Below are 25,784 nucleotides of genomic sequence, written 5' to 3'. Positions count from 1 at the left end.
TGGACAATGAGTTCAGAGCTGGTAGCCATTTCTATTTTTGCTAACCAATGACCTCGTCTGGTAATCTGGGGTATTTACAGCTCCATTTAGTGCCAGTCTTTCATAGCTTGTGTCATCACCAGTGTTGTTTTGTGATAATGCAGACAAACAGAAATCCATGAATTCATGACGTGATTATATGGGCACGTAACATATGTAATGACTAGGGTCAGGAGGTTTTCACTGACCATGTGAACTGACCAGGAAAAACTCTGGGCCCTCACTCATTACATTTCAAGTACTATTATCAATTGCTGTACCTTACTTTTATCAGGTAAATTGGTGTACACACAGCAACCTCCAGGAGTGTAATTCCAATATGTCTCCTGCAATTCCACCTCCTAGTGAGTGAGTGACCTACAACAGTCAACAATGGGCCTCTGTGAAGGCATATCCATTGGCCCTTTGTAATTACAGCTTTAGCAATGGAAATGAATGCTGTGTGATCAGTGACAGAAATTATGCTATTGTAATAAGACAAAGAGTTATCACCAAGTTAAAATTGCATGTGAATTGCTTCCAGTTGACGGGAGCCCAATAGGATGATCTGAATAACAGCCACACCTCCCATCTCATTAGGCAAGCAATTAGTGAGGCAGATTGCGCCACAGTGGGTTCTGACAATGTAGTAAACTGGTAGGCACAAAGCTAATGGGACTCTTCATTCCTACCACGGACCGAAGCGTTGACACTGCATGAAATATCACGTGTTGAACCGTAACCTCGGAACATTTTGGATGGTTGACATGCTTAGAAAATAAATATCCCAGTATGTATTCCCCATAAAGAGAGAGAATATTTGCGGTAACTTTACCAGAGTGATGAATAGAGGATAAAGTAGTGGCTCTCAGGGTAGGTCTTTGTATAGGGGTAACTTCTGCCACCAATGTAGCGCCCTCTGCTGTTAATTCCCACGTCAACTCTGAGAGACCATATGCTCCATATGTTTTCATCTTTGAATCTATACTGAACAAAAACATAAATGCAACAATGCCACATTTTCAAAGGTTTTGCTGAGTCACAGTTCATATAAGGAAATCAGTCAATTGAAATAAATGAGGCCCTAATTTATGGATTTTACATGACTGGGCAGGGGTGTAGCCATGGGTGGGCCTGGCTGCCAAGTGGGTGCGCCTATGCCCTCCCAGGCCCACCCATGACTGCACCTACTGGGGAGCCAGGCCCAGGCAATCAGAATGAGTTTTTCCCCACAAAAGGGATTTAATACAGATATAAATACTCTTCAGTTTCATTAGCTGTCCAGGTGGCTGGTCTCAGACAATCCCACAGGTGAAGAAGCCAGATGCGGAGGTCCTTGACTGGCGTGGTTTCACGCCAGTCAAGTAAAACTGCACATTTTAAAGCGGCCTTTTATTGTCCCCAGCACAAGGTGCACCTGTGTAATGATCATGCTTTTTAAATCATCTTTTTGATATGCCACCCTTTTCAGATGGATGGATTATCTTGGCAAAGGAGAAATGCTCACTAACAGGGATGTAAACACATTTGTGCACAAACTGAGAGAAATAAGCTTTTTGTGTGTATGGAAAATTTCTGGGATTTTTTTATTTCAGCTCATGAAACATGGGACCAACACTTTATATTTTTGTTCAGTGTATAAGCCTATAGCAAGCCAAATCATCTTGCCAGCTCACTGTCATAATATTATGAATCAGATGTACTATCCATGTACACGAGCATAAGAAAAGTGATTGTGGCATCTGTGTTACAATAGTGATTACATCTAGTGACAGTCATCTGGCTCCTTATCACACCAGCATAACTATTTTACCGGCCTGTGTGGTTGGCTGGCTGGCAGTAAGTGTGGAGGGTGGGCGGCAGTGTGCACAACTTGTATTTAAGTTCCTTGACTGCTGATCCACTTGAGTACACACAAGGAGTGGCTGACCAAACATAGACCTATACTTCAAGTTGGCTTGGTTTCTTTTGACCTCTTCAAAGTGAAGGTAAGCAAGCTTGACTATGCCAATGAAAGCTCCATGGTGAAGAGTGGACAAACTTTGACGCTCTAGGAGGGCATTTTCAATTTTAACTGATGAAAGTTATCAACAAAGTAAATAGGTTGTGACTGAGTGCCATGTTTGACAAATGAATGTTCTGAAAGACTGTCTTCTCCTATCCTTGTACGAACCATCCTGATCTCATTTTCGGTGTAGCAAAACGGAATGTAAGCTCACAAGATCAGGATGGTTCGTACGATACTAGTTATTTCCCAGATGGAATAGATTTTCAGTATCATTGGAGAAATTCAAATTTAACCTGTGTTGTTTGGAGACAGAGACCTATATGGTCCCTGCTTCTCCAAAATAACATATTTATTAGATCACTAAACTTGTGACCTCACAACAAATTCCTTAGCTTAGAGGTTTCATTTACATGCGTGTTGAAGATTTACATTACATTTAACATTTAAGTCATTTAGCAGACGCTCTTATTCAGAGCGACTTACAAATTGGTGCATTCACCTTATGATATCCAGTGGAACAACCACTTTACAATAGTAAAGACTCAGAGCCTGGTGCCTCTCTAGGTTTTTCTTAGCCACCGTGCTTCTACATCTGCATTGCTTCCTGTTTGGGGTTTTAGGCTGGGTTTCTGTATAGCACTTTGTGACATCTGCTGATGTAAAAAGGATAAAGTTCATGCATGCCTCAGAACAATACAAAAGAACTCCATACAGGCACTAAATAATTTAACTTCTGTGTCACACAGTGGTCAAGTAGCACACTGACATTTCATTTGGCCTTGATTCAAGGATGGACAAAGTGCTATCCTCAAACAAGTTATACTGTAAGCATATAGCCATCAATATTCTCTATGGTCAATTTCAGTCACATTTCAATTACTGGTAGATACACATTTTTCACTTGGTGGTTAGGGAGAGGAATTTAAGCAGAGCACCTTTAAATAATGGAGCCATATAACCATTACCGTTTTTTCTTCTGGTCTTCGTTCCTCAGTAGAGCTTAAAAATTGTGTCATCAAACTTTCGCACACTGAACACACCCCTTTTGTTTAATCGTAAACGCTGTTTTGGCATCAGTGGAATCAAAGGGCACAGCGCAGTTGGATCTTCAATTGATCCCCGAAGGAGTTTTACAAAGAAAAGAGAGGGAAAACTCGCTGTTGGATGGATTAATTGGTGATTCGTCTTTTTATTTGTCAACGCACCCTCTATTACTCCAGCCAAGCTCTGACAGGTAGGTCGTTATAACCGTTCTTGTTGGCACCGTTTTTACCTAAACTATTAGTTCTCAATATAAATAGTATGTTATTTATATAGAATCAACCGTCAACAGGTTAAGATAGGTAATTAATATATATTTTTATATAGGTCAACCAGGTGAAATAGCGTTGCCTATTTGACTTTCCATTAAAATAACAACATGTATTGATCTCGTTAATTGAATTACACTTTTCCCCCACAAATTATTGTTTCTCATGATCACATGATTAACATCCTCACACTGTAGCCTAACTTTTCAGCAATTCTGATGGGTTTTTAATTATTAAAGCCCCCATGTAGTCTTTAATTTTATTTTTAAATCATCACTATGTCTAATAAATCAATGTGTGTGCTTATTTAATGAAAATAACTCCAAAATATATAATTTTAAATCATTTATTTCCCTGGGCCTCCTTTGGCCCTTGAAATGCTCAGTCTGATCATGTGGGCATTAGGAAACAATTGTGAAGATATTTACATACACATCCTTGATTGGCTGATATGATAGTCTGAGCCCACCCCTTACCCAAATGAACACTCATTGGTCTATTACAGAGTCATACAGTTGAAGTCGGAAGTTTACATACACTTAGATTGGAGTCATTAACTTATTTTTCAACCACTCCACAAATTTCTTGTTAACAAACTATAGTTTTGGCAAGTCGGTTAAGACATCTACTTTGTGCATGACACAAGTCATTTTTCCAACAATTGTTTACAGACAGATTATTTCACTTAAATTCACTGTATCACAATTCCAGTGGGTCAGAAGTTTACATACACTAAATTGACTGTGCCTTTAAACTGCTTGGAAAATTCGAGAAAATTATGTCATGGTTTTAGAAGCTTCTGATAGGGTAATTTACATAATTTGAGTCAATTGGAGGTGTACCTGTGGATGTTTTTCAAGGCCTTCCTTCAAACTCAGTGTCTCTTTGCTTGACATCATGAGAAAATAAAAAGAAATCAGCCAAGACCTCAGAAAAAAATTGTAGACCTCCACAAGTCTGGTTCATCCTTGGGAGCAATTTCCAAACGCCTGAAGGTACCACATTCATCTGTACAAACAATAGTACGCAAGTATAAACACCATGGGACCACGCAGCCATCATACCGCTCAGGAAGGAGACACGTTCTGTCTCCTAGAGATGAACGTACTTTGGTGCGAAAAGTGCAAATCAATCCCAGAACAACAACAAAGAACCTTGTGAAGATGCTGGAGGAAACAGGTAAAAAGTATCTATATTCGCAGTAAAAGGAGTCCTATAACGACATAACCTGAAAGGCCGCTCAGCAAGGAAGAAGCCACTGCTCCAAAACCGCCATAAAAAAAACAGACTATGGTTTGCAACTGCACATTGGGACAAAGATCCTACTTTTTGGAGAAATGTCCTCTGGTCTTGTCACACCTGTCTGAAGGATCGGACCAAAATGCAGGGTGTTTGTAGTTCCACATCTTTATTTATTCGTGAAAAGTAATGCAATACACTAAATACTTGAACTAACAAAAACAACAAACCGTGACGCAGTGAGAAAACACACCACTCAAAATATAATCACCCACAAAAACAAGTGGGACAAACATCAGCTTAAATATGACCTCCAATTAGAGACAACGACAACCAGCTGCCGCTAATTGGAGATCATACCAAACAAAACCAACATCCTCGTTATGTTTGGAGTAAAAAGGGGAAGGCTTGCAAGCCAGAGAAAACACAAAAAAATAGATGGCTTCATGAGGCAGGAAAATTATGTGGATATATTGAAGCAATATCTCAAGACATCAGTCAGGAAGTTAAAGCTTGGTCGCAAATGGGTCTTCCAAACAGACAATGACCCCAAGCATACTTCCAAAGTTGTGGCAAAATGGCTTAAGGACAACAAAGTCAAGGTATTGGAGTGGCCATCACAAAGCCCTGACCTCAAACCTATAGGAAATTTGTGGGCAGAACTGAAAAAGCATGTGTGAGCAAGGAGGCTTACAAACCTGACTCAGTTACACCAGCTCTGTCAGGAGGAATGGGCCAAAATTCACCCAACTTATTGTGGGAAGCTTGTGGAAGGCTACCAGAAATGTTTGACCCAAGTTAAACAATTTAAAGGCAATGCTACCAAATACTAATTGAGTGTATGTAAAGTTCTGACCCACTGGGAATGTGATGAAATAAATAAAAGCTGAAATAAATCGTTCTCTCTACTATTATTCTGACATGTCACATTCTTAAAATAAAGTGGTGATCCTAACTGACCTAAGACAGGGAATTATTACTAGGATAAAATGTCAGGAATTGTGAAAAACTGAGTTTAAATGTATTTGGCTAAGGTGTATGTAAACTTCCGACTTCAACTGTATGTATGTATGTATGTATGTATGTATGTATGTATATATATATATATATATAGCGAGAGAGTTCAGCCAGGTTTAAAACAGCTGCCATGTTATTCTAAAAATGTTGGTGATGTAACAATATGAGAGCGCCTCTGACAATTCCCTATGAATTGAACCACAAGCAAAACAGAGCAGCAAATTTAACAGACATTCGGGACAATGTGTATCCAAGTCTGTACTGTGTTATGGTGTTAACAAATTGCATATATGCTTTCACTGGACATCTTCATATGTTTTGACTAACTATCCGAAATAAAGAGCACACGCTTAACACTGGCTGTGGAGGAGAAAGTGGCGATCTCTGAAAATTCAGACAGAAACCGCATTGGCCCAACTCTCTATACAGTACATGGCACTGGTGTCAGTTCACATTGTGACGTCATGATGTGGGCCAAAAGTTCCATCCCACCTGAGCAGGCTGCAATTACAGGATTTTTTTCCTAACAGCTCTTACCTAAAAAGGACATTATCATAATTGTCAGAATTTCAGGGTGTCATTTCGACCTCATAGTGTAGAAATATAAGTTTTAAAAGGCAGACGCTGAATACAAAATTTTTCCCCCACTGTCAATTCAACATCGATCTATTCAATATAATTTCATTGAAATTACGTGGAAACAACAGTCATTTAACCATTGTGTACCCAGTGGGTAAGGATCCGAATGTGTTATTTTACACACACATTCAAGTTTCTATTTTTACTCTATGCTTTACTCACCCTCTTCTGAACCGTTAACCAATTTGATGGACATTGACGTATGATGTGGCCAATGTCTCTGAACTGCGGAGAAAAAAAACTTGGTGGCGATTTCAATGAACATTCCCCCAAAATATACAGTACCAGTCAAAAGTTTGGACACACCTACTCATTCAAGGGTTTTTCTAAATGTTTCTATTTTCTACATTGTAGAATAATAGTGAAGACATCAAAACTATGAAATAACACAAATGGAATGACGAATTGAGGCCGAGGGCAAAAGGGGGGGTGCAACTCAGTATTAGGAAGGTGTTCCTAATGTTTGGTGTACTCAGTGTATAGCTTGCCTAAATAGCTGCATGCAGGCTAACTCCCCTCCTGAACAAAATAACATGACATCGCTAGACTGCCTGTTGTGTCGCGCTTCTGTTTGCTTTGATTACTGTTACAACAGACTAAGAACTACGTTTGTTCGAACAAGCGGCAGCGGAGTCACGGAGTGAGCGAGCGCGGAGCAGCAGCTGAAAGGACTCGGAGGGGGAAGTGCACAGCGGAGGGAAAAGCATGCAGATGATCGTGCGCATGAAAAAAATCCAGAAACGAAAATCCAGAACCACATCCGGTCTGATCATTTTTTGGGGAAAAATCACGATTTAACTGCACTGCCCCTTTAAATCAAAGACGCCTGCAAAACAGACACCTATTCCCTCGGTCGCTCCACGAAATTAGTTAATTTTGGGTAGTGTAAAAAACGTTTGATTTCAACTAATTTTAACATTCTGTGATGAAGAGCACATGTTCAGCTTAATAAAATACATGTTTTCCTATTAGGTAAGTACTTATTAGGTGCCAATTAAAGTAACAGGATTGATGATTTCATCTTAAATCAGCCATAAATCCCCTTGTGACAGGGGGAATGGAAGCTTGTTGTGTATAAAAGGGAGGGACAATTGAATCACTAATCACATGAAATAATTAATAATTGAATCCCTAATCACATTAAATAAATAATAACTGAATCACTAATCACATGTAATAAATAATAATCTTCAGAAATGACTTTGCAAAAGCAACAAAATAACGAGGGCTTTACAATGATGGTGAAAACTTGGAGACATTTTGAGGTTATGCGGATAAAATTCTTCCTAGGAGTCACAAAGAGTGCATGTCAAAAGGCTGAATCTTGGCACATAATTTAATATAACAGGCTTTTACAATTCATTACTGGTGTACAATTTCTACACAAGTACTACACGTATTACCTGCTACGTCAACATTATCGTAAAGATGACACAAAAATGTTATCTGATTAAGAAGCATTCAGAGCATAGTCACACTGTTAGATTGACATCCACGATTCACACATTCAACTCAAATCAATTATATATCATTATGCCACTTATCCCTCTTCACGCCTTCATCCAGCATGGACCTCCTGCCAGATCTGTGGAGGCATGAGTACTGGCTGCCTCCTGGGATCACCTGGAGAGACATGGAGCAGATGCAGGAGTGTCCGCGACCCCGTGACCTGCTGTTCACTTTGCCTCTGGCTCTAGGGTTCATTGTACTCCGTCTAGTATTTGACAGGTAACTTTTGTGGAACTACTGTATGGACCACATCTTGGGTACGATCTTCGTTTGCAACAATACTTTGGCCAGTAATCAACAAGAATGTGTGTCTGAAATATGAATCAGTGACATGTAAAAAGGGGAAGATTCAAATCACACAGTTGAACAATCTGATTGTACAGAAATGTGAAACTGCACCCTTTTACTAAAATCAAGTAAAAGGGTGAAAATATTTGAGTAATGACATCAAGTATTTTTATAGTTGAAGAATAGCATGATTTTTCCACAGTGTGACTGTTCCACAGCACGGGTTTGATTGAATTCTCGATGAAGTCTTGTCATGCAACATCACCCGACAACAAACAGTAGCAGTGAAATGAAATCCGCATAGGTGGAGGCTGTATTGTTGGTTGCCCTGCCCTGTATGCCTGCAGGTGCTTTGGCGGGTGTTGTTGGCGGTAGCGTAGGCCAGTTGGGAATAGTAGAGGGAGCAGGTGTCAGCACTTTGCTGAAAGAGAGAGCAGCAGCAGGTAGAGTGGAGAGAGGGTGGGCTCTGTTGCTACAGCAGCCGTTTCCACCGGTAACCCGACTGATCCCCATTAGCTTTCTCTGGCCTAATGAATGGCTTAAAGAGGTTATTACAGCAAAACAGAGACAAGTTTTAAGTTAACGTTTTATTAGTCATACGTACAGGATACACAATAATAATAAAAGACAAGCACAGATATTCTGTATAGTACAGACACACACACACACACACACACACATCATGTATAGATTATCAAAGAACTATAGAAACACACCTATTGTCATATTGTCATTAGTAATACTAGACCTCTTGCTGTGAAGATCAACATTTGCTCTTATATTTTCCTCACCGCTAGGGTTGTGGCTCCCCCTTTGGGCAGATATGTGGGGTTGAGGAACAGACTACGCATGGCTGTCGCTCCCTCCACAAAGCTTGAGTCATTCTACACCCAACAAAACCGACAACCATCTCAGGTTAGTGTCAGAGACATCAAACTCTGATAATGATATATGCCGGTCTTGATCTCTTACGTCAACATAGCTGCTGGAAGTGTTTGCACTGTGGGAATGGAAGGGTGACGGGGACATGCCTGCTATGATAGTGAAATAGATAATGCACAAGCATCCTGGTCTACGAGTTCCTGGAAAATGTTGATACAGGTGCATAACCACAGAATTAAGTTACTGTGTAACTACATTGGCATAATAACAGATTACAAATAGGTTTGGACATATTGGACGAATAAATAATGACTTTTAGCGAGAGCTGTAGTATATTTACAGCTGTAGTAATGTTCTGTCTATATACCTTCATATTTAGAGTGATATCATCAGTCTAATGGCACAATGTGACAAAACCCAGAGACAAATTGAGACCTGGTTCCGTCACCGCAGAAACCAAGACAGGCCCAGCTACACCAAGAGGTTCTGCGAGGCTTGGTAAGTCCCGTCTTTACTAAGCAAAGGGTTTTTGCCCTTTCATTTAGCTTCATTCACTTGTATGACCAATTTTTTTTATATAATTTAATTTAACCTTCATTTAACCAGTCAGTTGAGAACAAATTCTTGTTTATTTACAATGAAGACCTGGTTATCCGGAAAAGGACTGAAAAATTCAATGATGTTTGATGTCATTCCATTTTCATGTTGCCAATGCAGCTCTAGTTGTAAGACTTTAAGTGGCAATTCCACCACTTTTCAACATCATTTTCATTATCTCCAGCACAATACCAGTGTCTACATATGTGAAAATGGCAAATTTTTACCTTTTGTAGAAAAAAATATTAAAAGTTAAAAAGTTCTACCCGATGACTTTATATATATATATTTTTTAATCACTGTTTAATTACTTTAAATCCTACCCTGTGAGGAACTTTCTTATCTTTTTTAACCACAGATCATAGAAACGCGCTGTTTTCACATACTTTACCAGTCAAAAAGTTTTAAACAAATACATTTTATTTTCGAGATTCTTCAAAGTAGCCACCCTTTGCCATGATGACAGCTTTGCACACTCTTCGCATTCTAAACCAGCTTCATGAGGTAGTTACCTGGAATGCATTTCCATTAACAGGTATGCCTTATTGAAAGTTAATTTGTGGAATTTCTTTCCTTCTTAATGCGTTTGAGCCAATCAGTTGAGTTGTGACATGGTAGGGGTGGTATACAGAAGATAGCCCTATTTGGTAAAGACAATGTCCATATTATGGCAAGAACAGCTCAAATAAGCAAAGAGAAACGACAGTCCATCATTACTTTAAGATATAAATCCGGGAAAATGTCAAGAACTTTGAAAGTTTCTTCAAGTGCAGTCACAAAAACCATCAAGCGTATGATGAAACTGTCTCTCATGAGGACCGCCACAGGAAAGCAAGACCCAGAGTTACCTCTGCTGCGGAGGATAAGTTCATTAGAGTTAACTGCACCTCAGAAATTGCAGCCCAAATAAATGCTTCCCAGAGTTCAAGTAACAGACACATCTAAACATCAACTGTTCAGAGGAGACTGCGTGAATCAGGCCTTTGTGGTCGAATTACTGCAAATAAACCACTACTAAAGGACCAATTAGAAGAAGAGACATGCTTGGGCCAAGAAACATGAGCAAGGGACATTAGACCGGTGGAAATCTGTCCTTTGGTCTGATGAGTCCAAATTTGAGATTTTTGGTACCAACCACCGTGTCTTTGTGAGACGCAGAGTAGGTGAACGGATGATCTCTGCATGTGTGGTTCCCACCGTGAAGCATGGAGGAGGAGGTGTGATGGTGTGGGGGTGCTTTTCTGGTGACACAGTCTGTGATTTATTTAGAATTCAAGGCACACTTAACCAGCATGGCTACCACAGCATTCTGCTGCGATACGACATCCCATCTGGTTTGCGCTTAGTGGGACTATCATTTGTTTTTCAACAGGACAATGACCCAAAACACACCTCCAGGCTGTGTAAGGGCTATTTGACCAAGGAGAGTGATTGAGTGCTGCATCAGATAACCTGGCCTCCACAATCACCCGACCTCAACCCAATTGCGATGGTTTGGGATGAGTTGGACAGCAGAGTGAAGGAAAAGCAGCGGACAAGTGCGCAGCATATGTGTGAACTCCTTCAAGACTGTTGGAAAAGCATTCCCCATGAAGCTGGTTAAGAGAATGCCAAGAGTGTGCAAAGCTGTCATCAAGGCAAAGGGTGGCTACTTGAAGAATCTAAAATCTAAAATATATTTCTATTTGTTTAACACTTTTTTGGTTACTACATGATTCCATATGTGTTATTGCATAGTTTTGATGTCTTCACTATTATTCTACAATGTAGAAAATAGTCAAAATAAAGAAAAACCCTTGAATGAGTAGATGTGTCCAAACATTTGACTGGTACTGTATGTAGACACTGGTTTGGTGTTGGATATGATGAATATGAGGTTGAAAAGTGGCGGAATTTCCCTTTAAATTGTAACTAAAACCTGTGTCATTTTGCAGTTGGAGGTTTTTCTTCTACCTCATAGCGTTCCTAGCTGGACTCGCAACTTTGATCAATGTGGGTATTAGTATGAACCACAACCCTTCAGACCTGCGTTCAAATACATGTGTATTTGATTATGTGTAATTTATATACTTATTTATTTGTATTTGAGTATTTTCAAATCATGTGGCCCGAATCAACTACTTCTGTTGGAAGTTTTTTCAATTACTTTCCAATAAACAGCCGACTATCTGAATTTTTTTTCAAATACTTATTTCCAAATATATTATTTCAATACCAAACAGACCTGGTTCAAATGCATGGGCGTATTTAAATATTTGTGTATTTGAGTATTTTCAAATAACCGCCATTACTTTCCAAGTCTATTTCCAAATACATTCTAATATCAAATCAAATGTTATATATATTTTTTAAATAAAACAAATATATAACTACTTGTGTTTTCAAATACAAAATATCAAAATACTTACTTCCACATGTCTTTGAAAGTAATTGAAATACCCTAAATAGTTTTTGAACCCAGGTCTGTTCAGGTCACATGGGCTTCATCTCCATGAGAAACTTGTTTATTTCGACCTCCTTTCCCTTTAGAAATCCTGGTTTTGGGACCAGAGAGAATGCTGGACAGGATATCCACAACAAGTAAGCTCACATGTTCTGGTTTCCCTTCAATCCATGTCTATACCCTCTTCCTTTATAACCCTATAGCTTTTAACTTAGAGAGCACAAATATGTATATGCCTTCAGAAAGTATTCACACCCCTTGACTTTTCCCACATTTTGTTGTGTTACAAATTTAATTGGCATTTTTTTGTTACTGATCTACACAAAATACTCTAATGTCAAAGTGGAAGAGTCAATACATGTTAGAGTCACCTTTGGCAGCGATTACAGCTGTGAGTCTTTCTGGGTGAGTCTCTAAGAGCTTTCCACACATGGATTGTGCAACATTTGCCCATTCTTTTTTAAATTCTTCAAGCTCTGATAAGTTGGTTGTTGATTAATGCTGGACAGCTATTTTCAAGTCTTGCCATAGATTTTCAAGTCGCTTCAAGTGAAAACGAACTACTGTAGGCCACTCAGGAACATTCAATGTCGTCTTGGTAAGCAACTCCAGTGTATATTTTACCTTGTGTTTTAGGTTATTGTCCGGCTGAAAGGTGAATTTGTCTACCAGTATCTGTTGGAAAGTAGACTGAAACAGGTTTTCCTCTAGGATTTTATCTTAAAAATGTATCTAGTCCTTGCCGATGATAAACATACCCATAACATGATGCAGCCACCACCATGCTTGAAAATATGAAGAGTGGTACTCAGTGATGTGTTGTATTTTCTCCAAACATACATTTTTTGCAGTTTCACTTTAGTGCCTTATTGCATTTTTTGGAATATTTGCATTCTGTACAGGCTTCCTTCTTTTCGCTCTGTCATTTAGGTTAGTATTGTGGAGTAACTACAATGTTGTTGATCCATCCTCAGTTTTCTCCTATCACAGCCATTAAACTCTGTAACTGTTTTAAAGTCACCGGGCCTCATGGTGAAATCCCTGAGCGGTTTCCTTCCTCTCCGCAACTGAGTTAGGAAGGACGCCTGTATCTTTGTAGTGACTTGGTGTATTGATACACCATCCAAAGTGTAATTAATAACCTCACCATGCTCAAAGGGAAATTCAATGTCTGCTTTTTGATTTATACACATCAACCAATAGGTGCCCCTCTTTACGAGGTATTGGGAAACCTCCCTGGTCTTTGTGGTTGAATCTATGTTTGAAATTCACTGCTTGACTGAGGGACCTTACAGTTAATTGTATGTTTGGGGTACAGAGATGAGGTAGTCATTAAAAAATCATGTTAAACACTAGTATTGCACACAGAGTGAGTACATGCAAATTATTATGTGACTTGTTAAAGGGATACTTTGGGATGTTGGCAATGGGGCCCTTTATCTACTTCCCCAAAGTCATATGAACTTGTGGAAACCATTTTTATGTCTCTGTGTCCAGTATGAAGGAAGTTAGAGGTAGTTTTGCGAGTCAATGGTAACTAGCGTTAGCGCAATGACTGGAAGACTGGAAGTCTATGGGTATCTCCTAGCAGCTAGCAGATACCCATAGACTTCCAGTTATTGCGCTAATGCTAGTTAGTAATTGCACTATTTTGTTTTATTTCACCTTTATTTAACCAGGTAGGCTAGTTGAGAACAAGTTCTCATTTACAACTGCGACCTGGCCAAGATAAAGCAAAGCAGTGTGACACAAACAACAACACAGAGTTACACATGGAATAAACAAACATGCAGTCAATAATACAATAGAAAAAGTCAACAACAACAAAAAAGTCACACAGTGTGTGCAAATGAGGTAGGATAAGGGAGGTAAAGGCAATAAATAGGCCATAGTGGCGAAATAATGACAATATAGCAATTAAACACTGGAGTGATAGATGTGCAGAAGATGAGTGTACAAGTAGAGATACTTGTCAGAAGGTGGGTGTAGCTGGTTCATGAAGTCAGGCGCAGGAGAGCAGAATGAGTGAGCAACGTACTTTACTCAAAATCAAGGCACAAGGTAACAATACACTTGACCAACAGTAAACGGTAATCAATTACGCACGGGTGAAAACAGCACCCGTCGAAAACCAGCCATAACATACCGAATGAACATTGAAACAATCACGCACAAAAACATGGGGGAAACAGAGGGTTAAATACATGAACATGTAATTGGGGAATGAAACCAGGTGTGTAGAAAACAAAGACAAAACAAATGGAAAATGAAAGGTGGATCGGCGATGGCTAGAAGACCAGTGACGTCGACCTTCGAACGCCGCCCGAACAAGGAGAGGGACCGACTTCGGCGGAAGTCGTGACAATACTGGGGTGCAAAGGAGCAAAATAAATGAAATAAATAACAGTATGGGGATGAGGTAGTTGGATGGGCCATTTACAGATGGGTTATGTACAGGTGCAGTGATCTGTGAGCTGCTCTGACAGATGGTGCTTAAAGTTAGTGAGGGAGATATGAGTCTCCAGCTTCAGTGATTTTTGCATCATTGGCAGCAGAGAACTGGAAGGAAAGGCGGCCAAACTAGGAATTGGCTTTGGGGGTGACCAGTGAGATATACCTGCTAGAGCACATGCTACGGGTGGGTGCTGCTATGGTGACCAGTGAGCTGAGATAAGGCGGGGCTTTACCTAGCAGAGACAAATAGATGACCTGGAGCCAGTGGGTTTGGAGACAAATATGAAGTGAGGGCCAGCCAACGAGAGCATACAGGTCACAGTGGTGGGTAGTATATGGGGCTTTGGTGACAAAATGGATGGCATTGTGATAGACTGCATCCAATTTGCTGAGTAGAGTGTTGGAGGATATTTTGTAAATGACATCGCCGAAGTCAAGGATTGGTAGGATAGTCAGTTATACGAGGATATGTTTTGCAGCATGAGTGAAGGATGCTTTGTTGCGAAATAGGAAGCCGATTCTAGATTTAATTTTGGATTGGAGATTCTTAATGTGAGTCTGGAAGGAGAGTTTACACTCTAACCAAACACCTAGGTATATGTAGTTGATCACATTAAGGTTCTGATCTAAATCAGAACCGTCCAGAGTGGTGATGCTGGACGGGCGGGCAGGTGTGGGCAGAGATCGGTTGAAGAGCAGTTGGAGACCATGGAAGGAGAGTTGTATGGCATTGAAGCTCGTCTGGAGGTTAGATAACACAGTGTCCATAGAAGGGCCAGAAGTATAGAAAATGGTGTCGCCTGCATAGAGGTGGATCAGAGAATCACCAGCAGCAAGAGCGACATCATTGATGTATACAGAGAAAAGAGTCGGCCTGAGAATTGAACCCTGTGGCACCCCCATAGAGACTGCCAGAGGTCCGGACAACAGGCCCTCCAATTTGACACACTGAACTCTGTCTGAGAAGTAGTTAGTGAACCAGGCGAGGCAGTCATTTGAGAAACCAAGGCTAGCGCTAGTTAGCAACTTCTTTCAAACTTCACGCAGAGACATAAACATGGTATCCACACGTTCATCTGACTCTGGGGAAGTAGATAAAAAAATCCTGAAGTATCAACTTAAGTACATTTTTACTCCTGAACTTATTTAGGCTTGCTATAACAAAGGGGTTGAATATTTATTGATTTCAGACATTTCAGCTTTAAATTTGTTCTTAATTAGAAAGAATGAGAAAAACCATCATTCCACTTTCACGTTATGGGGTATTGTGTGTAGGCCAGTGACCTAAAATCAAAATTCATTCCATTTTAAATTCAGGTTGTAACACAACAAAATATGGAAAAAGTTGTAGGGGTGTGAATACTTTCTGAAGGCACTGTACTTTTCTGTACTGTACTGTTTTTGTCCCTTGAGTGTACACTACATACTGTAGGCTTAACCTTATACCAACAATGATATGACCTACTACTGTTAGATCCTGTCCATACTGTATCTCTGGCAATCAAAAACCAGGTGTTGGTATTTGGTGCATAGTCGTTATTGGACAAAACATCACTGGCCCTACCTAAGTATGAGGATCTACAGTATGGTTCATTATGGTTTGGAATTCCCACTCAGTCATTTCCCCATTCAAAGACATTCCGTTCAAAACACTTAGCTCAAAACAATGGCTCATTGTCATCAGCAAAAATAACATTCTGCACACTTTAACTGTATAATCCCAAGTGTGCTTATTCAACTACTGTATAGACCTTTTCTATTATGGTTCTAAAATCTTGTTTTTTGCAGATGAAAATGTATATTTTCCTTGTTATTCAGCACCGGTACATAGCCAGTGGAAGTGCATATGTTACACCCAATCATAGTCATGCTGTAGGCTAACACTGTTTCCCTATCCTCAAATAATATCAAATACAATTTTATTGGTCACATACACATGGTTAGCAGATGTTAATGAGAGTGCAGCAAAATGCTTGTGCTTCTAGTTCCGACAATGCAGTAATATCTAACAAGTAATCGAACAAATTCACAACAACTACCTTATTCACACACAAATGTAAATGGATGAATAAGAATATGTACATATAAATATATGGATGAGCGATGGCCGTGCAGCATAGGCAAGATGCAGTAGATGGTATAGAATACAGTATATACATATGAGATGAGTAATGTAGGATGTGTAAATCCTCTGCAGCCAATTGAGAGGGCCCACTTCTGGTACTACCAGCTGGAGCTGGGCTTCTACCTCTCCCTGCTTCTCTGTGTCTCTGTGGACGTCAAGAGGAAAGTAAGTCCCTTCATCTGCCTGCTCCTCACTTCCTGCCAGGACCATGATAATAAGCAGTCCCTATTTATCACACGTACTAATAGGGAAGAGCAAGGATCAGGGTGCGACATTATCTGCGCTCCCTCATATTTCATACATGATCAGCTCTACTGGCTGTTCTGCTATTTAAAGATAGTGTACAGTACATGTTACTTGTACTACGGTTAATAATATACTTAAAGACCTGTCAGGTGAATGGATAATCTACTTCAAAGCTCACATTTCTTCCACAGAGAAATAAAGGGTCAACAGGGTCTTTCAATGATTTAATCCCTGGTCTGATTAGTCATTGAAATCACGTTGCACACATACGGTATAGTATTCTAAAGCAAAGCATTTGGTATTCCCCAGACAGGTTTCTTCATTTTTGGATGTACAGTACATAACGTCATACTTTTGACATTAGCTATCACATTACTCTACTTAGCTCTCTCATTTCTAGGATTTCAAGGAGCAGGTGATTCACCACATTGCCACAATCTTCCTGCTTGGTTTCTCCTACTGTTCCAACTATGTACGGATAGGTACTCTGGTGATGCTGCTTCACGACTCCTCTGACTTCCTCCTAGAGGTAAGAGCTGGATCTGCCAATCTCCCCATAAACATCCGTCTGTATATCCTAAGATATTCAAAATCATGTATTTCACTTGGGACTGGTGAAATGCACTGCACCTAAACAGGTTAGAGCTTGTCCGACGTGTTGAGAAAATGTGTCTCTTTATTTCCCCCACTGGTCTCACTATTTTTGTCATTGAGGTTCAATGAGGAACATAATGGTCAAATTAGCATGGCATGTCTTATGACTCACTGGCCCTGTTTATTCCTGGTTCTAATTTGTGTCCTTTGTCCTGATCTTGTCCACATTCTGATTGTGCCCACATAGAACTGAAGTCGAAAGTTTACATACACTTAGGTTGGAATCATTAAAACTTGTTTTTCAACCACTCCACAAATGTCTTGTTAACAAACTATAGTTTTGGCAAGTCGGTTAAGACATCTACTTTGTGCATGACACAAGTAATTTTTACAACAATTGTTTACAGACAGATTATTTCACTTATAATTCACTGTATCACAATTCCAGTGGGTCAGAAGTTTACATACACTAAGTTGACTGTGCCTTTAAACAGCTTGTAAAATTACAGAAAATGATGTCATGGCTTTAGAAGCTTCTGATATGCTAATTAACATAATTTAAGTCAATTGGAGATGTACCTGTGTATGTATTTCAAGGCCTACCTTCAAATTCAGTGCATCTTTGCTTGACATCATGGGAAAATCAAAAGAAATCAGCCAAGACCTCAGAATAAAAAACTGTAGACCTCCACAAGTCTGGTTCATCCTTGGGAGCATTTTCCAAATGCCTGAAGGTACCACATTCATCTGTACAAACAATAGTACACAAGTATAAACACCATGGGACCACGCAGCCGTCATACCGCTCAGGAAGGGGACGCATTCTGTCTCTAGAGATGAACGCCCTTTGGTGCGAAAAGTGCAAATCAATCTCAGAACAACAGCAAAGGCCCTTGTGAAGATGCTGGAGGAAACAGGTACAAAAGTATCTATATTCACAGTAAAACGAGTCCTATATCGACATAACCTGAATGGCCACTCAGCAAGGAAGAAGCCACTGCACAAAACCGCCATAAAAAAGCCAGACTACAGTTTGCAACTGCACATGGGGACAAAGATCAGATTTTTTGGAGAAATGTCCCCTGGTCTGATGAAACAAAAATAGCACTATTTGGCCATAATGACTATCGCTATTAGTGTGGAGGAAAAAGGGGGAGGCTTGCAAGCCGAAGAACACCATCCCAACCGTGAAGCACGGGGGTGGCAGCATCATGTTGTGGGGGTGCTTTGCTGCAGGAGGCACTGGTGCACTTCACAAAATAGATGGCATCATGAGGAAGGAAAATTATGTGGATATATTGAAGCAAAATCTCAAGACATCAGTCAGGAAGTTAAAGCTTGGTCGCAAATGGGTCTTCCAAATGGACAATGACCCTAAACATACTTTCAAAGTTGTGGCAAAATGGCTTAAGGACAACAAAATCAAGGTTTTGGAGTGGCCATCACAAAGCCCTGATGTCAATCCTATAGAAAAGTTGTGTGCAGAACTGAAAAAGCATGTGCGAGCAAGGAGGCCTACAAACCTGACTCAGTTACACCAGCTCTGTCAGGAGGAATGGGCCAAAATTCACCCAACTTATTGTGGGAAGTTTCTGGAAGGCTACCCAAAGCGTTTGACCCAAGTTAAACAATTTAAAGGCAATGCTACCAAATACTAATTGAGTGTATGTAAACTTCTGACCCACTGGGAATGTGATGAAAGAAACAAAAGCTGAAATAAATCATTCTCTCTACTATTATTCTGACATTTCACATTCTTAAAATAAAGTGGTGATCCTAACTGACCTAAGACAGGGAATTTTTACTAGGATTAAATGTCAGGAGTTGTGAAAAACTGAGTTTAAATGTATTTGGCTAAGGTGTATGTAAACTTCTGACTTCAACTGTATTTAGACAGGTGTTGACCATCAGAAGACACATTGTGATCTGATTGTGATCAGATCTTCCTGACCATTCCTGGAGAGAGTCAGACATGCATTGGGTCTGGATATCTTACAAGTGTAGACAGATATGGACAGAGAAACCATTTGAGTCATAATTATTTCGCCCTCTAAAATTATTGACAGGTGGCTCCATTGACTGGTTAAATCAATATGTATCTTACAATAAGTAAATATTATTTTGAAAGAATAGCTGGGAAATAATTTGCATAAAGGAAGGGACCAGGAAATCTGGTCACAATCCAGACACAGTGGACGGATAACGGACACGTTTTAATACCATGTGTAGACACATTTCTGGAAATGTGGGCACAATTAAAGAATGTAGACAAGATCAGAACAAAGGACCCATGTTAGCACCAGGTATAAACGAGGCTTCTTATTCATAGTCAGACATTAGTGTGACCTTGGTTTACCTGCAGTGCCAGGAATGTGAACCAGTCTGTCAATTATCATTCAATACCAATAGAGAGAGAATATAAAGACCAAAAGTGTAATGAATTTTATGCACATTCATACAAACTAGCCTCATCACCTAATTTATTCCAATAGAAACATATTTCAATGTTAGCATTTGTTTGCATTATGGATCCATCTTAGAATATCTTACTGTTTTTACAGTCTGCCAAGATGTTCAACTATGGCACGGGCTGGAGAAAGACATGCGACACGTTGTTTGTCATTTTTGCTGCTGTCTTCCTGGTGACTCGTCTGGTGGTGTTTCCCAGCAAGTAAGACTAACTCAGTGGTGTCTCTTAGTTCTAAATGTTTTTTTTCATGACATTATAATACAATTAACATTATCTGTAATTGTGAATTTATTCGTATTGATAGTGAATGTTACACAACTTTTCATTGGTTACTTAATTGTATCAAATCGACTTTATTGGCCATCTAATACACAACAATGTTTGTTGGAGCAACAATTTAATGAATAAAATGTCTTAGAATATAATGGTTTACAACTGGGATATATTAACTCTAATCATTGCATTACTTGCTTCCTCTTCCCCTCCCTGCCCTGATTTCTAGAATAATCCACACAACCCTTGTGTTGTCCATGGAAGTCTTTGAACCCTTTGCTGGCTACTACTTTTTCAACATTCTTCTGATGGTGCTACAAGCACTTCATGTCTTCTGGGCCGTGTTAATCCTACGTATGGCCAACAAGTTTCTATTCTTGGGCAAGGTGAGTATATGAGGTCACAAAATGTCCAGGAAACAAGTAGTCTATCACATGTTTCATGAGTGTTCATGATGTGTATCTTTTTGTGTCTTCAGCTGGATAAAGATGAACGCAGTGATGAAGAGAGTGAGCTGGAAGAGGAGGAGGACGACAAGGGAGAGGGGGAGGAGAAAGAGGAAGAGGGGGAGTGTTGTTGGGAGAGAAGTAAAGATGCCCTGAACTCCAAACTGAAAATGCTGAGCAAAAGCTTTGTCTTAAAAAACCTGACCAATCACAGAGCTGCTATTGTGAGCAAGATGCGCAAAGCGAGATAGAATTATGAACCTAGACAGGGTGATTGTTTTCTGTCAACAATTAAGTTACATTTTAGACCAGTTCGAATGGAGTACTTTTTCTCCATCTGGCCACTATTTCTCTCCGCATAGTCTACTTGATAGCAATTGGTCTGCCTATTTCAGTCTTTTTAAGACTGGAAAACTCTGTATGAAAGTGTATGAAAGAGACTTGCTTTCACATTTTGGCTACAGATTATTTGTTGAATTAAGAGATTCATGCTTCAGTATACTGAATGTTTGTCACAAAAAGGTTTGATATCTCTGTAGGAATTGTTTTGAGTGCAGTTTTTGTAAATGTAATTGTTTTGTAATTCAACATGTCGTTTTTCAACTATATAATTGTATTTCATGGTCAAGATTTATAATAGTGGGCTTATTGTGATGCTCCAGAGCTTTTGTATAATTTCAGCCAGTAATTTAGAAAGTAGTGCTCGAGAGCCAAAACGGGTCCCCTAAAATTGTGCACAATAGTGTACTACGTCACCCAATTCGTACAATATGTTATGAGTTTGTGAGTGATACATCTCTTCTCTTAACACAAATGGACCCAGAATCCAGCATCTGACCAATGACACAAGACTTTAGTTCTGGGTTAACCGAGGTTAGAGTAGGCTACACTGTTGTAAATGATAGGGCTATACAACATCTGTAATGCAATTGCAGAAAAACAGATTTTACTAGTTTTGCATGGATCAACAAAATACACTTAAAAAATGATAGTATAGTGTGCTAGCCTAGCTAGCCTAGATTCCACGTCCTAAAATGTTGTATCACCGAGTGTGATTGGTGTTCTTTTCGTTTGACCAATGTATGACTTTTTTTTACCAAGACATTGGTAAAAAGTATGATTTTGGAACAATACATGATTTTATTCACTGTAGTTCTGCTATGCTAACGCTTTGAGTTTTCAATATTTAATGATCTTTTGCATTGAATTTACTCAGTTTACCTTTGGGCAGAGGGGTGCAGGTCATTGTGTCATAGCAAATGCTTGGCCTAATAGCGTCCTCTAAATGGTGAATAAACCTTCATCATTTTGGAATGTATAGGCCTACCTTCAGTGACTTTTGTCATTTGGTTGAAACTTTTAATCATGTGAAATGCAATGTATCAATTGTTGCATGACACAGAACTAGAGATAAGTGTGTGTTGTTGGTATGGTCCCACAGACGAGGCCTACTTGTTTTAAAAACCTCTACAGGATCGGTGGGTCCCCCACGGGACGGTTGAGCTAACGTAGGCTAATGTGATTAGCATGAGGTTGTAAGTAACAAGAACATTTCCCAGGACATAGACATATCTGATATTGGCAGAAAGCTTACATTCTTGTGAATCTAACTGCACTGTCCAATTTACAGTAGCTATTACAGTGAAAGAATACCATGCTATTGTTTGAGGAGAGTGCACAGTTATGAACTTGAAAATGTATTAATAAACCAATTAGGCACATTTGGGCAGTCTTGATACAAAATCTTGAACAGAAATGCAATGGTTCGTTGGATCAGTCTAAAACTTTACACATACACTGCTGCCATCTAGTGGCCAAAATCTAAATTGCACCTGGGTTGGCATAATACATTATGGCCTTTCCCTCACATTTCAAATATAATGTATTATCTTTTACCAGATCGAATGTGTTATATTCTCCTACATTCATTTAACATTTCCACAAACTCCAAAGTGTTTCCTTTCAAATGGTATCAAGAATATGCATATCCTTGCTTTAGGTCCTGAGCTACAGACAACTGTTTTTGGTGAACTCATTCGGGGTCTCAACTTACTGTCGAGAGTTAGAATAGTATAATAGAATACGCAAGGTGCAATTTCAAAATTTGGTTGCGCATCATGCATCAGCAGTAACAATTTTTTGGGGCCTCCACCCCCACCAAGGTAGCCAATCTCTGGTTTAGAGGGAGAACGTCTTCAAACTGGGTGCCTATGACTAACCTACCTAACGTGAGTATATTTGGATGAACTGGTAGTATGTACGACTGAAGAAGCACAATTTTACTTTTGACTGAAGAAGCGAAACTTGCGGCACTACCTGAGCTGCCTCGGCTTCCACGGCTCACGGCCAAGCGTCCACCTGCCCTGCCAGGTGACTGAGATGAGTGAGCTCTGGCTCTGTTGTTGGTGAGGTTCAATTTTATAGAAATCGCAAAGGGAGACATTGCAACACCTATGACATCTGCTTGCTGCATTGCTTTCCAAAGACAACATATATAGAAAAAGACAAAGCCCGGGAGGCATTTGAACACTGATTAAGGCAATTATCTTCCAGCATGGCATGATTTGCAACACTGATCTGCCATCCCGATTTGCAATCCTATCATGTCTGGTGGTCAACGCACCAAGAATCCTCCAGACCAGTAGATGGCGGTAACGGTGCATGATGTGTTAGAAGGAAGAAAACGTTCAAGTTCCTGATGTTCTGTTCTCCTGAAGCCAGCAGTGGTGTTTGACGGTGAGTTGTTTAACCAGCAAGCTAAAGCGTCAATATATCCCCTGTTATGAATATATGTTGAGGATCAGCAGTTAAGTGTCTAGATATCTGAAACTGACTGGCTGATAGCTCCTAGGTGTGTGAGAACAGGTGGTTGGCTAGTGGGCTAACATTAGTTGATGGCTAGCTTGCTAACACCCGTGGCCCAGTGTGCCATTTCCAAATTAGCTAAACCCAACAGCCACATTACGAATATTTAAATCATGATAATCATGTTATCTAGGAATAGTTATCAGATGGGTGACTGGTGAAATAAATTACTGTAACGTTATTCAGACAAGTAGTTAACTAAACAGCCCGGACCAAGCTGACAATCATTGCCAGTTTTTGATTAGCTAGCTAACGTGAACTAGTAGATTTATGAAACCAGTAGCCTGCTGATTGTCCCAGACAGACACATGATAAAACTAAGTAGGTATTCTCATTAGAGCATGCATTTTTTTTGTCCAGGACTAGGATTAATATTTTTCTAGGAAACTGGCCTAGCTATGTTTGCGAAACAAGCAACTGTTGTCAATTAATAAATGCAACCCCCGCCTTGTTTCTACTACAGCCATCAAATATGCAGATCTTTGTGAAAACCTTGACGGGTAAAACCATCACCCTAGAGGTGGAACCCAGTGATACTATCGAGAATGTGAAGGCCAAGATTCAAGACAAAGAAGGTAAATCAATCTCAGCAAACGTTGCTTGGCCCAGATCTAGGATCAGTTTACCCCAGGGCTCTCAACCCTGTTCCTGGAGAGCTACTGTCCTGTAGGTTTTCACTCCAACCCTAATCTAGCGCAGCCTTCTCTAATAATTAACTAGTTGATAAAACTGAATCAATTTAGTTACAACTGGGGTTGGAGGGAAAACCAACAGGAGAGAAACAGGGTTGGAGGACCCAGGCTTTCCCTCTCTAAATCCTTCTACCTTAGTTGGACATAAAATCCACATTAGATCTTTGTAGACGGGCAACTACTTCACTTGGGGTACATGTGGATGGTTTCTGCCGAACATACTTATGTTTGCTGTTTACCCTTTCAGGTATTCCTCCTGACCAACAGCGACTCATCTTCGCTGGCAAACAGTTGGAGGATGGCCGCACGTTGTCAGACTACAACATTCAGAAAGGTACTACTTGACAAATCCAATTATCAATAATACTGTTTGTTCAGACCATGACGGACAATTGCTCAGTCTTCAGTGTTTACCCTAATCATGGCATTGAGGCTATCATCTCTTCAGAGTCCATGGGAACATATGGACCTTCTGTCTAAAGGTATGCATGCTGTAATATTCACAAATCACATATTAGCAGGTTTAATGCCTCCTATATCATTGAAATGTTTATATAAATACAATGTCAGTTCAAATGTCCAGCTTTTAGAAACACTTTGTGATTGGCCACTGTTTTCCATGGACTATCTTTTATTTCACATACAATGAAATAAAGAATACTGTGTAATTCTGTTGATGTGTCACCACTTTGCTTTCCAGAGTCCACTCTTCATCTCGTCCTGCGTCTGAGAGGAGGTATCATCGAGCCTTCCCTGAGACAGCTGGCACAGAAATACAACTGTGACAAAATGATCTGCCGCAAGTATGTCTGCTTCCGTTAACTGAAGACAAAATAAAATGTAAACCAAGTTACAGCCATCTACTGATCCGTGTCTGTGTGGAGATTGGGGTCTTATCATTTGATGTTGGTGCTCTCTGCATTTCAGATGCTATGCACGTCTTCACCCCCGTGCAGTCAACTGCCGCAAAAAAAAGTGTGGGCACACCAGCAACCTGCGCCCCAAGAAGAAGCTGAAGTAAACTAGCGTTCTCTTTGATCTTTTGTCAATGTTTTCAATAATAAAATGGAAAAGACTGTCATTCATGCTGCCATAAACCTTGACTTACTATACAGAACAAGGCAAATTCTGATTATTCCATGTCCTTTATTTTTTTTTTTACAATTTCCTTGAACAAGGCTCATTAAAAATGCAACATTTTTCTCCACTTGTGTGCCTTGATTTAAATATATGTGCAATTAAACTTGCAATTAAATCAGGCATTCTTTAACAGTAAATGCACTCACATAAGGCATATAGTATTGTCTCTAAGCTAAACATTAAGCCCCATCTACTGCTATTACTGGTAGATGCTGGAGGGAAATAACCACAGATCAGATGAATTCATTCAAGTGTCAATGATACATTTATCAATTAAATCTCACTACTGGACAATCTGGCTAGAGACAACTGCTCAAATCTGAATTTATACATTGATTTATTGCATGTAATTCTTATCGCCTAAATCATCTACCTAATCTAAGCTTTAATTTAACATTCTATGAACACAGGAGAAGCTGAGTCAAGCTTTCGAAAGCTCTTACTTTGAGAACTCAACTCTCTTTGGTGTCTTTAGTTCTTAGATAGTTGGAACATTCACAGGAATTCAAGATACCCTCATGCTTCATAC

General features: G+C 39.7%; 2 protein-coding genes across 4 annotated transcripts; both read left to right on the top strand.

Moving 5' to 3' along the window:
• The first annotated feature begins 1,940 nt into the window (after positions 1–1,940).
• LOC115156753 (ceramide synthase 2) lies at positions 1,941–21,876 on the top strand. 3 transcript variants are annotated; one of them, XM_029704406.1, is made up of 11 exons: positions 1,941–2,006; positions 7,798–7,959; positions 8,826–8,943; positions 9,290–9,408; positions 11,442–11,499; positions 12,037–12,087; positions 16,602–16,694; positions 17,176–17,304; positions 19,931–20,040; positions 20,342–20,498; positions 20,591–21,876. In XM_029704406.1, exons 2-11 carry the CDS (start codon positions 7,799–7,801, stop codon positions 20,807–20,809), a joined length of 1,215 nt encoding a protein of 404 aa, XP_029560266.1. In that variant the 5' UTR covers positions 1,941–2,006; position 7,798; the 3' UTR covers positions 20,810–21,876. The 3 variants fall into 3 exon arrangements, with proteins under 3 accessions (XP_029560266.1, XP_029560269.1, XP_029560267.1); XM_029704407.1 differs by lacking the exon at positions 1,941–2,006 and adding an exon at positions 2,913–3,260; XM_029704409.1 differs by lacking the exon at positions 16,602–16,694.
• A 1,318-nt stretch (positions 21,877–23,194) lies between these two features.
• Positions 23,195–25,322, top strand: LOC115156752 (ubiquitin-60S ribosomal protein L40). The gene is made up of 5 exons (XM_029704405.1): positions 23,195–23,294; positions 23,887–23,998; positions 24,363–24,449; positions 24,816–24,918; positions 25,043–25,322. Exons 2-5 carry the CDS (start codon positions 23,896–23,898, stop codon positions 25,134–25,136), a joined length of 387 nt encoding a protein of 128 aa, XP_029560265.1. The 5' UTR covers positions 23,195–23,294; positions 23,887–23,895; the 3' UTR covers positions 25,137–25,322.
• Positions 25,323–25,784: the final 462 nt, after the last annotated feature.

This window comes from Salmo trutta, chromosome 21, assembly GCF_901001165.1.
Source record: "Salmo trutta chromosome 21, fSalTru1.1, whole genome shotgun sequence".
Classification (NCBI taxonomy): domain Eukaryota; kingdom Metazoa; phylum Chordata; class Actinopteri; order Salmoniformes; family Salmonidae; genus Salmo; species Salmo trutta.
This window is presented reverse-complemented; position numbering and strand designations above follow the sequence as displayed.